At 36.0% G+C, this 15757-nt stretch overlaps 1 protein-coding gene across 2 annotated transcripts; it reads left to right on the forward strand.

Annotated features, from left to right (window-relative positions):
• The first annotated feature begins 10747 nt into the window (after positions 1 to 10747).
• Positions 10748 to 14336, forward strand: LOC140877073 (probably inactive leucine-rich repeat receptor-like protein kinase At5g48380). Of its 2 annotated transcripts, none has more exons than XM_073280575.1 (3): positions 10748 to 10870; positions 12039 to 12963; positions 13156 to 14336. In XM_073280575.1, exons 2-3 carry the CDS (start codon positions 12103 to 12105, stop codon positions 14158 to 14160), a joined length of 1866 nt encoding a protein of 621 aa, XP_073136676.1. In that variant the 5' UTR covers positions 10748 to 10870; positions 12039 to 12102; the 3' UTR covers positions 14161 to 14336. The 2 variants fall into 2 exon arrangements, with proteins under 2 accessions (XP_073136676.1, XP_073136667.1); XM_073280566.1 differs by lacking the exon at positions 10748 to 10870 and adding an exon at positions 10879 to 11142.
• Positions 14337 to 15757: the final 1421 nt, after the last annotated feature.

Genomic DNA, 15757 nt, shown 5'->3' on the forward strand with positions numbered 1-15757 from the left:
GATCGACAGAAATCCCATCTCCAGAGATAATATGACCGAGAAAGACCACTCGATCCAACCAGAATTCACACTTAGATAGCTTAGCAAACAACTGCTCAACTCGCAAAATCTTCAAGACGGTCCTCAAATGCTCTGCATGGTCTATACGGTTCTTCGAGTAGATAAGAATATCATCGATGAAGATAATCACAAACTCATCAAAAAAGCGCTAAAAGATACAGTTCATCAAACCCATAAAAATCGCTGGAGCGTTAGTCAAACCGAACGGCATGACTATAAACTCGAAATGACCATACCTCGTTTTGAATGAGGTCTTAGGAACATCTTCCTCTCGCACTCTCAGCTGGTGATAACCTGACCTCAGATCAATCTTCAAATAGACAGAAGAACCCTGCAGCTAATCAAAAAGGTCATCTATTCGGAGTAAAGGATACCTGTTCTTGACTGTAGTCTGATTCAGTTGACGGTAGTCAATACAGAGCCGCATAGAACCATCCTTCTTCCGAACAAACAGAACAGGAGCACCCCAAGGCGATACACTAGGTCTGATGTATCCCTTGGCAATCAAATCCTCAAGATGTTCCTTCAACTCTCTCAATTCAACTGGTGCCATGCGATATAGAGCTTTGGAAATAGGTTGAGTACCTGACACCAAGTCAATGCTGAATTCGATCTCTCGAATAGGCGGCAATCCATGAACATCTTCCGGAAACACATCAGCAAAATATCTAACCACTGGTATATCAACCAATTCGAGGCTAGATTTCAGTACATCAACTGCATAAACCAAAAATCCCTCTGCACCTCTCTGTAACAAACGAGTCATAGATAACACTGAAACCAAATGAATTCTAGATCGAGAAACCTTACCAAAGAATTTTCACTCGTATGCCATTTCAGGTCTGAATCTGAAAACCTTCAGAAAACAATCGACCGTAGCCATGTACTTGGTTAAAGCATCTATACCAACAATACAGTAAAAATCTGATAGCCCAAGAACAATACAGTCGAACTCTAACAAATTTCCCTCAAAACAGAGTTCACAGTTCCTGACTAATCTGACAGAAAAAATTCCTCCACCCAAAGGTGAAGTAACAACTACTACAGTAGGCAAAGGCTCAGTAGGCAAAGCATGCATCAACACAAATTTTTTAGAGATAAAGGAATGAGAAGCACCTGTATCTATCAATACATTAGCAGAATAACCAAAAATGGAACAGTTACCTGCAATCACATTGTCGGGTGCTGCCTGAGCCTGATCCTCTGTCAAAGCAAATACTCGTGCCTGCTATCTCGGGGGCTGGTTCGCACTAGGGTTACCTCCATGTCTGTTCTGCTGCTGAGACTGGAAGGAGTAAACTGCAGAATACTGTCTCTCAGGCTGTGCTGTAGGTCTAGATAAACTCCCACTCTGAGCTCGATCTCTACTACGATGAGGGCACACCTTAGAAAAGTGTCCCGGTTGCTGACAGGTATTGCAGTTCCCAAAGACTCCTACACACTGATCTGGTGAGTGTCTATCTCCACACTTGTTGCAAAACAAAGATGATGATCCATAACTCTGTCCTAAACCGAATTTCTTGGAACCAATGGAACTAGAAGAACTGTTCCCCTGCCTCTTGAATGTTGGAAAACTGGCGTTCAGATCAATCACGATTGATACCCGGTGCAGCGGAAGTTTAAAAATTTTATTATGGAACAATTCCATAGTGTGGGTATCAACCGTTCAACGATTAAATTATTAGTGTGTGTAAAATTAAATAACAATTATTAAATTTTACCTTCAATCTCGAAGCGAGATTATTGGACACCACACAGATTTCTCTGCGCTTCTTGTATCTCCCAGGAACTGATGAACTCCTTCAATCAGGTCCACGAATGGAGGTTTAAATCCCTCTGACAGATTGCACTAGAAAATCTGTCAGAAGTTTTCTGCGAAGAGATTAAACGAATCTGATTCGTTATTCCTGACTGCGATTCAAAATCACAGACCGAAATTTTCTCGGGCAGAGCAGGAGGGGACGGCCGAAAATTCTAGAGAGAGAAGGCTAGGGTTTCGATTTTTCTGTCTCTCAAATTATGACCTGTTGTGTGTAATTTCTGTACTGCAATAACTTATTTATAATGCAGGCCACTAACACCTTAGGGCCCATTAGTCATAAGCTAGGGCCCGACAAGCAAAGCCCGCACGTTCAGAAATTAATATAAAATTCATCGTGACTCCGATTGATGAACCAATTTCACCAATGTGCACAGAAACCATTTCTGCACATTTTAAAGTCAAAATAAATTTTCCTGAATCCGAATTCAGTGGTTTCCAAAAATGTCCATCCCTATGTCATTTTAGGAAATCCTACTCCCTTACTCTTATTTAAGAAGTCCAACTCCTTAGTTCATTAAATTTAACTCTTTAAATTTAACTATCTCAACGGGGATTAAAACTCCATTACACTGTGTGACCCTCAATGGTTCAGGGATACAGCTAGCCGTGGGCTCACAACTCCTTGTGACTCGGAACAACGACTTGCCCAACGAATCAAGGTAAAGCGCCTAGCAACATCGCCCCATGATTCCCTAGGTATCACTGATAGTGCCTACAAGAACCAGTAGATTTTGGTTAGCGTACAGTACGGTCCCTTCATCCATATATCCCGATCGAATCAACAACCATTGGTATATCGAGAGTCGCTCAAGATTCGATAACTATGCAATGCATCTTGAAGATCAAATTAGTGACATCGCATGTGCTACTAAGAAACCATTTCTTAAATCACATCAAGTACTCTGGCCAGAGATTTGTCACACTAATATCTCCTCAGATCGCATAGGATATCCACACTCGCAAGTATGTGGTGAATCCTTGACAACAATGCATTGACTCCTATATGTGTCGTAACTGTACCCAATCTCGACACCTGATGACCCCCATAGAGTCGGTAAACGAGTCAAAGCACAGCACTAGCATATAGAGTCTCCATGATGTTTCAAGTCGTAAGGACTAATGGTGTACAACCAAAACCGCGGACTTTATCCACTCGATAAGTGATAACCACTTGGAAAGTCCGGATAGGGTAGTTCGATTATTCATCCTATGAATATCCATTTGCATGCTTCGAACATCTCCATGTTCCCTACCAATGAAACGTGGTACTCCGCATCGCAAATGCTAGTCTCAAACTCGAGCGATCCTTATCCTTATTATCGGACGGCTCAATCGACTAGGAACGGTTTTAGAATATACAGTGACTATAAGATGTATTTCATGATAGACATCTCCATGTTCTACCACATCTTACATACACTATAGTATATTCAAGGTCTTTATCAAAACAACAATAGTATATCACAATATATCAATATGAAGTAATATAAAGCCATTGCCATAAAAGTGTAAATAATATTAAACAAAAGATTGTTTATACAAAGAGTCATCAAAGCCCATAGCCACACAGTTGGCTCACTGGGCACCCACTCTTACATTGAACTGTTTCCCTCTGGCTTTGTAATGATCCTTTCTGTTTCCCCCCCCCCCTGCTTCCACCTTCGTACCTCTATTGTTGGTTCTGATACTATGGTGGCTGATTCTGATACTGAGACGGTTGGTTCCGAGACTGTCTCTGCTGCTGAGGCACCATCTGATTTCCTTTCTGTCTCCACAAACCCGCTTCAGCTCCCTTTGCATAATTCATGGCATCCGCAAAGTTATCAGGCCTAGAAGTATTTACCAATGTGAAGATGTCGGGATTCAAGCCGTTGATGAACTGATCGTCTTTGGCTTCTTTATTGTCAGCGATATGCGGTGCAAAACGCAATAGACTATCGAATTTGGCAACATACTCTTCAATGTTCAAGTTCTCTTGCCTCAGATTGGCAAACTCTGCTCTCTTGTCCTTTCGGTACGAAACAGGGAAAAACCTCTTATAGAATTCAGATTTGAAAAGAGCCCAATTAACAACTGTACCTCGATTCTCCATGGATCTCTTTGTCGTGATCCACCAGTTTTTAGCAACACCACGAAGCTAATGAATGACTAACCTAGTTCGGCGGTCGTCCGAGTAATCAAGGGAATCGAACAACAGATCAATTTCGTCCAACCAGCTTTCACAATCAACCGGATTCTCTGTACCTAGCAACAAAGGCGGATTAAACGACTGAAACCTCTTCAGCAAGGTTTCCATAGGAGTCGCTGTAGCATCCATCTGAACAGTTTCAGTACTAGCTTGCTCATTCGGTGGAGTAACTGACGGCGGGTTTCTGTTAATAACTCGACGAGGACCCATCTGATAATCAAAGTTTAGGACACAAGATATCTCAATCGCTACAATGTGGTGCCCTTTCAACCTCTTAGAATATCGGATATCAGTCGATAAACAAAAACATTTATATCTCAAGTAGATCGTGCTTTATAAATTTAAATCACATAGTCATGTAATTCAAATAATTTTCAATAATAAAGCATGCTCGCATGGAATTAATTAAACAACAAATAATTCAAACACATGCGAGGAGCCAATACACACAGACTTGATCTACCCCACTCACTCTAGTTCAACCAAGAACTTATCGCTCTGATACCACTTAATGTGAGACCTCGGTTCTAAACAACTAATCTCGGATTAAACAACAAATAAGCATACAAGATCCAAGACTAAAAGTAAAAGAATTTTTTTTAAAAGGGGGTGCGCTCGGTCTGCTAAAAACTGCAGACCAGGCGCCTCCAACTATGCAGCCTACTGTTTTGCTCAACAGGGGTCGCGCTCGGTCTGCTAAAAACAGCCGATCGAGCGCGGCCAACACAACAAACTTACTGCCTTGCTCGGAAGGCAGTTCGCTCGGTCTGCTAAAATTTGCAGACCGTGCGTCCCCTGCTGCACAACAAAAACAGAGCAGAAATCTCAGAAACTCAATTCCAAAATCAATCCAACATTCAAATCATAATCATGCATTACAAACGCAGTTCCTCCAAATAATACATGAAGTTCTAGAGTCGATCGACCACTCAAAAGATAGAACATGCATCGGTTCTAGCTATTACAATCTGAATAAAAAACATAACAAGTTTGAATTCTAACATGCCTCAAAACATAAAACTAGGTTGGCATATTCTAAACCGAGTCCCACTACTATCTCTCAGACTTGATGCTAACCAGGTCTTCGCTGACTTGATCTTGTTCCTCCTGTTGCCAAGTACGCATACAAAACAAAGCAACTGCCGGATAACTCCGGTGAGAATTATATTCCCAATAAAAGCAACATAACAAGCAATACATGTAATATAACAACAACATGCTTTCAAAACAACATAATCAAATCAAACTAATGATATGAATGTCTTAAAAATTGGGATATCAACTCTGATAAACAAGGGGTTGCTGTTGTGCTTTTGAAATCCCAAGGATGAGATCACGTAACGACTCACCGACTCTCCCAATCGAGGTGGTGCCACGTATCCCACTCCCTTAGACTTTGGAGTGACTATAAGGAGTATGCTGACTCTAGGTGAACCTCTACACCCAGGCCACTCACAGTATAGCCCCTAAAATGTCTAAACAAAAAGGGCTGTTCTGCCCGCTGAAATCAAGGTTTGGCTCAATATGAATGCATAAGAAAACATAAAGACATTAAGCCATATAACAAAATTTAATCAACAACAAAATACAAGTTCCACATGCTAGAACAAGTATTGATGCAAGTATGTGATTTTAAGGGAAACTCGTGAACCAGCTGTCCCGAGTATGTTATCCCGCTAATGATGACTGCTTTTACCTTTCAATGCAAAAAGCTCCAACTCTGGATAAGCTACAATAAAAGGTTATATCAGAAGCTATACAACATAACAACAACAACTGCTCAAGGTAATCTCTTTACCGTTCTTCGTCCAACTCTTCGACGATCCAATGCTGTCAACACCGGGCTCGACAACTCCAAACGAATCTGTACGGAGACAAAATATTATCAACAACGACGATCAAACTCAATAGCCAAGTTTCAACAACTCGAAACGATTCGAAATCCCCAAAACTCAAATCGGCGGCATAACGGCTATAACTGATCGAACCGAAAATACAGACAGCAGTATAACAATGATACTAACTCATAACAATGCTAATACAACAAAAATACTGCAAACCCATCAAATCTCAAACTTTAAGTTTTCGAATAAACTTTCAAAAATCATAACAATTCTGAACGACGCTCTATTTCAAAATCGACAGATAATAAACGATCAAAACTCTGCCAAGAACAACAAACTCGAAACTCAATCGATTATAACAACATCAGAAAAATATAATGTGTCTGATCGTAGAAAAACATACGATATAAAGAAGCTCTCGCTGCAGTGATCGCTAATCCGCCTTCAAAAATAAATTCCAACGGACGGATCATGCTCGAAAAGAAATCTGAAAGCTTGAGAAAGCTAAGGGGTGTTTCAATGGAGGAGGAACGGCCAAGGGGGAGGGATGAAGACTATTTCCAAGTCAAACAAGGCAAGATATTATATAAAATTTCAATTTTGCACTTTAGTCCCTGAAATTTTCAAAATTTGTAAAATATACCCCGATCAATAAAAAGTCGGCTCTTGAACTCTGGAAACTCTGATTATCTCTAATAAGCTCAATTAAGATAAAATCGGGGCGTTATAGTAGGGGAGAAATTCGAATGTTTGGACGAGCTAGCTTTCACACCAATGACGAATATTTTTCAAAAGTGTTCAGGTTTTGAAAAGTAAGGGTTAGGAGAGAGGGAGGCGGCTGCGTGACGTGAGAAGATGAGAAGAGGAATAAAATATTTGACGCTCAAGTTTGGCTGTAAAACTCTTGGGCCAAAAGTAAGCCCAACAACTTAAAAGACTCACTACTTCCTCTAAACTTTTAAAATTAAATGCCAATCACAATTTTAATTTTAAAAATAAAAAGCTGCACAAATACATATTTGAAACTTTAAAATAAAAACTTGTGTAAAACACGTTTGCCTTAAAATTTCTTAAACTTCGTTCGTAGGCTAGTCTAGCTCGATTCATTTGGTCACCGAAATTAACCCATCCCTAAAAAAAATCCCATTAAAACTACCATTTTGCATAAAATCTCATAATCTAATATTTTAAATATTTTAAATACAAAATTCTTGATACTACTTAATTAAATTTTCGTTAGTAAGTTTTGTAGATTTTTGGACCTTATAATGATCATTGATGTTACTTTTAGAAATTTAACCTCTTAGATTATTAAACTAAATTTGAATTGACATAGAAAATAAATATCTCTCGTTTTTTTATGGGCGATAGCGGATGATTTCGAAGTTATTTTTTCTTTCAAAAACTGAACTACTTTATTTTGGAATTGATATTTTTTAGAGGAAATTCATTTATGTCGCTATCATATATTATAATATTAAAGTGTTAAATATATGTATTAGCGTCTCGGAACACGCATTATGTGTTTGTCCAATCGTGATTTTGTTTTTAATTTATTTTTGTTTCATAAATTTTGCAATTAAATTATAAAATAAAATCTGTAAAAAAACCAAAAAAGTAAATCAAAGTTTGGAAAAAAAAAGTCTCATCAAAATTCAGTTACTATTCACTTCTCTCTCTTAATTAATAGTATAGATATAGATTCATAATGATATTATCTATTTGTAATACTTAGTTTATCATAAAAATAGTCAAAAATTTTATTTGAACAAAAATTAAAATTGATAATCTAATTTTCAAATATAACCGCGCCGAAGAAAAACAAACTTTTGGTTTGATTTGTGGTATTTGTTTGATTTGAGTTTTGGGTTGGAGAAAGAGTTTTATATTTGATGAAAAATCTCTTAAAATCTTACAAAATAAAATGTGTTTTCGTCGAACCCAAAACGGTCAAGAACCGAAATCCATCCATGAATGAAAAAGTATATCCAAGAACTATTGAATTTCCTACAACAATTTCAGAAAGGTCAAGCACCCACGAATCTTTGACCATTTCAAAGTGGTCTTTTATTGCTTTTTAAAAAAAGGGTGAGCCCCACCCCGCCCCACACAGAGCCGCCCCAAGCCCCGGCGTAAAGGAAGGTAAATCAGGGTTATGTCTGGCCAGGTAAGTACCCAGAAAGAGGAAGGCTCGCAAGCGCGATAAACAAGGCCAAATACACCTTTTATGAGATTCGAACACTCTTCACCTTCTTTTTCACCAAGGTCTTTGTCAGTCCAGCTGTGCCCCTGGGGGCCTTTTATTGCTTTTTAATCTAAATTATTCATGGTCCGACTTGAAAAAAAGCATTTTTTATACTTTGTTTTCCTCATCTATTTTATTTCAATCCAAGGTTATATTGGACATTTGACAATCACCGAAAACGATGGTTTTGAATTCCAATTCACCACTTAACTTCTTTGACCCGAAACCCAATTCTATATTGCATTGATTGGTTTATTATTACTTTATTAGGTACTTTAAGATGACAATTTTCCTCGGCGGAACAAACCCGAAACCGGACGGGTTCGATTGTGAATATTTAGATATGAATTTGAGTTCGGGAATTTTTAAAAATTTCCGTAATTTATTGGGATAGATAAAAGGATGCTATCACCATCTTCGAACCCACCCCAATAATAATAATAATAATAATAATAATAATGAAGTGTATAAATATTTTATTTATCAAATTTTATTAAATCTAAAATTTTATAAAATTGATAATTAAAAGTATTACTATTATTTAGTTTATATATATATTTTTTATGTATTATATATAATATATACGCATATGATAACATACTTTTTTATAACATAAAACTATTACTTGAATCTTATTCATGTTACGTAGACATATAAGCTATTAATATTAATCTATGTATATATTTTGTTATTTATTTTTATAAATTTAGAAAAAAAAATTCTTAATAAATTTTTTATATATAGTAATTTATTTAAAATAATAATTTTTATTGGTAGAGATATTTGTTATTTAAAACATTTTGATTAATTTTAAAAGTTAATATTATAATAAAAAATTTTATCCAAAATATTTAATGTATTTTATCATAAAATTGAATAATAATTTTTTATTCTTATATAATAAATTTTAATAATATCATATACATATATATATATATATTATAATAAAATTTATTAATAATATATATATTCTCGGGTAAGGGGGCGTGGATGAGCACTTAATCTCCGCGGAGATGGTAACGGAGAATTTCCAATAAGAAATTATGTGGATCGGGGCGGGGATGAGGACAGGTTTTGAATTCGGGGACGAACATCCTCATCCCCATCTCCGTCCCGCCACATTGTCATCCCTAATTATAATTAGGAATTTGAATTTTTTTTCCCAAAAATTTTACTTGATTTTTTTTCCCTCAATGTTTGCAAACATTATGTTCCAATATTCGGATCAAAAGTACTTAAAAATATTTAATAATGACTTTGAAAGACGGAAAAAGATTTTCTGCTGTGGAGAGAGAAACAACAAATATAAGGAGAAGGTGAAGAAACGAAAGTTCACAAGAAAATTAAAGATTTTAAATTCGAAAAAATATATTGAATTTATTTTAATTATTAGATCTTTTAAATGCCCATCTCACTATCCTAACTTCACAACAATTTTCTGGATAAATGTACTAAATTAACCAAGTGTATAGCTAATAATTCTTGTACCATCGTTGCGTTGCAATACTTTGATCGTTTTGGGCTAATCAAATTTGTATATAAATAACTTATAGAAATTGAACCGATGGAATCAGGTTTACATAAATTTCATGGGGATCATGATGACGGAAGAGGTCCGGAGGAAGGTGAATAGAACATATTATAAAATTGTTGAATAAGCTACCTTTATTATTTGTGTTTTGAAAAACAAAGAACCACAATAACTAGATTGTTTTAAAATATTTTTCAGGATGTAGAAGTGGTATTCAATATTTGTGAAAACTAAAAAGTAAAATACGAACAATTAAAAGAAGAGAGAAGTGCAACTTTGGTTGGTCCTCTATGTTTGTCAATTTGCGATTTCGATCTTTTATGTTTTCATATTTTAGTTTTAGTCCTGCATGTTCTTATTTTTGGCAATTTCAGTCTTTTTTTCTTCGAAAATGCTTACGTGACACTCTACACGTCAGCTTCACATCAGTACTATATTGGTGCCACATCATCGCCACGTCAAAAAAAGGACTAAAATTGCCAAAAAAATAAAGATAGCGGACTAAAACTGAAATCTAAAAATATAGAGGACCGAAATCGCAAACTGACAAACATACAGAACCAAAAAATCAATTTTTCCTTAAAAGAGTATAAAATTTTCCTCTTTATAGTAGTTTGTAGTTCAACTTTGTACTCCATTGTTCTTCCTCTACAAATGATTCTACCAAATATTTATTTTACGTTGAATAACCTGGTTCGTCATTTTAACAATTCCGAATAACATCTACAAAAGCAATTTAACAACGGTGATATAACTATTTATTTAGTTTTGAATACTTCGGAGAGTTTTGAAAAACCTAGAAATAATGAAATAAATAATAGATCATAGAAACCAACAATCAAAATAATTTACAAAATTCTTTATTATTATTATTATTATTATTATTATTATTATTTTTAAGAAATAATTGAACTAATCGACTAAGATGTTATTTGCAAGAGCATAGTATTTCTTACCTTTTTTTTTCCTCAAAATTTCGAAATTTTTCAAAATTTTATTAAAAAAAAGTAAAAAATACTTCCCAAAAACTCTTAAAAATGCTGCCTAAATTTCCACACTTGAATTGAAGAGTGTGAACAACACGTACCATGTCCATTAACCCGTCATAATCCATAATCCCAGTCCACTCCCAGGTCTCCGTTCCACGATATGATAAAGATCAAAGCTTTCACATTTCAGCGTAATTAATCTTCCTCGAGTCCTTTCTTCAATAGTTAAATAGTTTCTCATTGTTTACTTTATACATATAGACTTCATTGGCTTTTGGGTTGTTTATTCATTCTAGATGATGATGTTTTTGTGGCTGACTCTGAATTTTTTCTCCAAGACTTGAAATTGTTTTGGTCTGTTTTGCCTTTTTTTAAAAAAAATTTCTTGGAGGTGATTTGAAGTTCTGGGCTTCTGATTTAGGTGTTCTTTTTGTTGATTACGGAGAATTTTGTGGTATCTCAGGTGGGTTTTTGTGCATCTTTGTTTCTTCTTCTTTTTGCGTGATTATTTGGGTCATGTGAATTTATTTTGATTAATTAAGGGGCATAAAAGGATGAAGTCGAGTATGTTTTTGTGATGTATTTGGCTATCTTTGTTTGATATGTTGTATTTTTGTTGGAGCCTTTGGTTTTGATTCTCCAGCTTCTTGTTACTGTTTTCTTGTATCTTTTCCCCCTCCTAATTAGGGTTTCTTTGTTCTTGCGGATAGAGGAAGTGTTGAGTTTAGTGAAGTCTTTATTTGACAATTTAATGTGAACCGTGTTAATGATATTTGCCCACTTCATTTCGTTCAATAAAACTCTTAAAATTCCATAATATTCATAAAGATATGGAAGAGTTTTCTAGTAATTTGTGTACTTTATTATGCAAACGTGCCTTTTTTTGTTGTGATTATGGTCTTTGATTGTTGCCGTGGTTTTGTTCGAGGGAGTGAATTTTTATGCAGATATTTGTGTAACATGGGAAATCAGTTATGTTAGTTCTTCTTGATTTCCTTTTGATAATTCTATGGTTGAGTAATCACCTGAGGATTAAAAGGTTATGATCTCATCTGCGGTTGAGTCGATGCTACCCGCAGGTAGTGTCCTGTGGGTGACGTGGTGATTCATGATTGGTTAAAATCAGTGGGCCCTACATGGGACCCACTAATTTTGATCAATCATGGGGTTACACGTCACCTGTAGGGTAGTGTCCTGCGGGCGGCATGTACTAAACCCTCATCTGCCATGTTTTGGTTGTGGGGTGATTTGTGGTCGGAAACCGTTAGTCATGCTCTGGAATAGCATATATCGGATTCACCTGAAAGTTATGAGATGTTTGTCTGATTTTTTTTTTTTCTGCGTGTGTGCTTGTTTCAGGAAGTGAATTATGCTATCTGTGATGCACCAAAAACCTTGAGTTTGACTTCAGTTTTGGTTCTTCATGATGGCCCCTTTATCAGAATTAATGTTCTGTTTTCAAGCACGTCCTACTCTTGTTATAATCTCTATTTGGTTTATCCTAACCGAATCAATCTGCTTTGCCGCTCAAAGTGACGTGGACTGTCTGATATCCATAAAAAATTCTTTGGAAGACCCAAACAACTACTTGAGAAATTCATGGAATTTCAATAATATTACCAATGGATATATATGTAAGTTTACTGGCATTGAGTGCTGGCACGACGATGAGAATAAGGTTCTAAATATCAAGCTACCGGACATGGGACTTAGGGGAGAGTTTCCTCAAGGAATTGTTAATTGCTCATCGTTGACTGGCTTAGATCTTTCGCACAACAACATCCGTGGTAACATTCCAAACAATATCTCAAACTTGACTACATATCTGACGACACTCGACCTATCATTCAATCAGTTATCGGGAGAGATCCCCGAGGATCTTGCCAAATGCCAATACTTGAATTTACTTAAACTCGACAACAACCAATTGAGCGGTCAAATCCCTCCTCAGATCGCCCTACTTAACCGAATCAAGACGTTTTCGGTGGCAAACAACAAATTGACTGGTCCGGTTCCATCGTTTTTCAATACAACTATTCCAGCTGAGAGCTATGCAGGTAATGTGGGGCTGTGTGGTGGTCCTTTGGGCTCATGTCAGAATGTTTCAAAGAAAACCCGTGCTCCGGCAATTGTTGCGGCAGCTGTTGCTGGTGTGGTTATTGCAGCTTTAGGTGTTGGAATTGGCATGTTTTTCTATTTGCGTAAGGTGTCGAGAACAAAGAAGGATGAAGATCCTCTGGGCAACAAATGGGCAAGGAGTATCAAGGGCACCAAACACACTAAGGCAAGATAAATTCTTATTTTTAGAATTTCTGTATTTTAATTTGCAACGAGGGTAAATTACATTGACGAGGCTTATGTTGAATTCTTAAGTCACATTTTGCATGTTCCTCGTGAAAAGTTAATCAAATGTCCCGATATTTTTTGTCTATCTGTTTCCATAGAAGGGATAACTGAGAATTGCATGTTTTTTCAGCTTAAAATGTTTGACAAAGCGGTGTCTAAAATGAACTTACGAGATCTCATGAAGGCCACTAATGACTTCAGCAAAGAAAATATTATCGGGTCAGGAAGAACTGGAACGATGTACAAAGCAGTACTTGAAGATGGAACCTCTCTTATGGTGAAGAGATTGCAGGATACTCAACACTCGGAAAAAGAATTTATGTCTGAAATGGCTACTCTAGGAAGCGTGAAACACCGCAACCTGGTCCCACTTCTTGGTTTTTGTATGACTAAGAAGGAAAGACTCCTAGTCTATAAGAACATGCCAAATGGAAACCTTCATGATAAGCTGCATGAAGTAACTGATGGTGGAAAAGTTATGGACTGGCCTCCCAGGCTCAAAATTGCGATTGGGGCAGCAAAAGGATTCGCATGGCTCCACCATACTTGTAATCCTCGTATAATTCACCGAAATATCAGTTCGAAATGCATACTGCTGGACGTGGATTACGAGCCCAAAATCTCTGATTTTGGACTTGCTAGGCTCATGAATCCCGTTGACACTCATTTGAGCACGTTTGTGAATGGTGATTTCGGGGAGTTGGGGTACGTTGCTCCCGAATATACTAGAACTTTAACAGCCACCCCAAAAGGCGATGTCTATAGTTTTGGGGTCGTGCTACTGGAGTTGGTGACCGGGGAGAAACCAAATTATGTCAAAAGAGCCCCCGAAAGCTTCAAGGGGAATCTAGTTGAATGGATTTCGCAACTCTCAAGTACCTCTACGCTTCAAGATTCGGTCGACACAGCCTTGAAAGGAAAAGGTTATGATAACGAGCTACTCCAGTTTCTCAAGGTCGCCTGTAATTGTGTGGTTCCAGGTCCAAAAGAGAGGCCTACGATGTTCGAAGTTTACCAGCTTTTGAGAGCTATTGGACAAAAGTACAGTTTCACAACGGAAGACGACATTTTGGCGTTATCTGACGTTGGAGATACTGAACAACTCGTGGAACTCATAGTTGCTCGCGATTCATGATACAACCATGAAAGAAACTGAACGATGTACTATGTTTAGTGACTTTATGATGCTTATGTAATTATATCCTGATATTGGTGCTGGTTTTAAAGAATTTTTGTATGTTGTTTTTATAAATATTAGTAATATTGATAAGAAACTATTTTGGATATTTGTGAGTCGAATAGTTAGTTATATATGAGTTCTTGATTTATGCTATGGTTAGGTTGCTACCTTTTGAGACACAAATGTTTGGTGTATTTTGATTTTTACAATGTAATGGTGGCTATGGCTGCCTTCAATTCAGTAAAGCGCATCGAAAATTATCCCGTGTGCGATGTTACCATTAAAGAATATTTGCGATGTAGTACGTGGAATTCTATCTTCATATTATCATATACCAATAAAGAACACATGCATTGTACGTGGGATGGATATGTTTTAAACCGGTAGTCTCTCTTCACCCTTTTTTTTTTTTTTTTTTTTTTTATGACGTGAAAAACCACGGTCGTTACTTTTCGGTGCGTCCTGGATAAACCTTCGGACTAATGCATCAGCCTGCAAACTACGTTAGCCACGTAAATCACACTAGTCAAGCTTTGTGTGATAGGCTAGTTCAAGAAGGTGTTGGTTAAGGAGTATGTAGTATTTTGTTAGACGGTATGACGGATTTTATTCGTGATAAGGGTCAATCATGTCATTCACAATAAAAAAAATTAATATTTTTGACATGAAAAATAATATTTTTTTCATGGACGATCAAATTAAAAGATCTGTCTCACAAAATTCACTCGTGATATCGTCTCACCCGAAATTTTGTTAATAGATAATCAGTTGAATATAATACAACACGTGGCTTTAGAAATTAACAACACGTGTAAATTAGCCAAGTGCACCTCCACAAGATGGAAAATAAAAAAGAAAAAAAGATAAATAAAATAATATAAAATCTGATGATTCTTACAAGATGAAATTTTGAATTAAGAGTAAGAATCACATAGAGATATATAAAAAAGTAAAAGAAAATTTTAATTTTCGATTTGTATACGTGTGTTCTAGGGTTTCCAGACATGACCAAAAAAATAGTAACCCTTTTTATCAATATTTCGAGACATTCCGACCGTCAATGTCTCATTTGGTTTTTATTTTTCTCAAATTACTCTAATAACCCAATAATAATCTCAAATGATTGTACTACCCGGAGGATGAAAGTATTGATAATTAAAGAAGAAAAATAAATATCTAATGATCGGAGTAAAAATAAAAATTAATATATATATATATAGGATAAAAATATACAAGAGTATTCGTTCAATTAATCAGTCAACCAAACATTATGAGCCGGTTTGGATACAAAAGTTATTAGCTTAAAAAATCACTTAAATAAGTTCATGTTTTTAAAGTGATTTTATTAAAAAAAAAAAAACAAAAGCAGTTTTAATGTTTGGATAAATGTTAAAAATGTGATATTTTAAATTAAAACATACGCAAAATCAAAAAATCAAAATTTCTAGCTTTTAAAAAATCATTTATTTGAGCTTAAATAAGTGTTTTTTTTAAAAAAATCAACTATTGTAACCAAACACATAACTTTTTAAGAAAAACACTTTTTTAAAAA

This window comes from Henckelia pumila, chromosome 1, assembly GCF_033568475.1.
Source record: "Henckelia pumila isolate YLH828 chromosome 1, ASM3356847v2, whole genome shotgun sequence".
In the NCBI taxonomy this organism is placed as follows: domain Eukaryota; kingdom Viridiplantae; phylum Streptophyta; class Magnoliopsida; order Lamiales; family Gesneriaceae; genus Henckelia; species Henckelia pumila.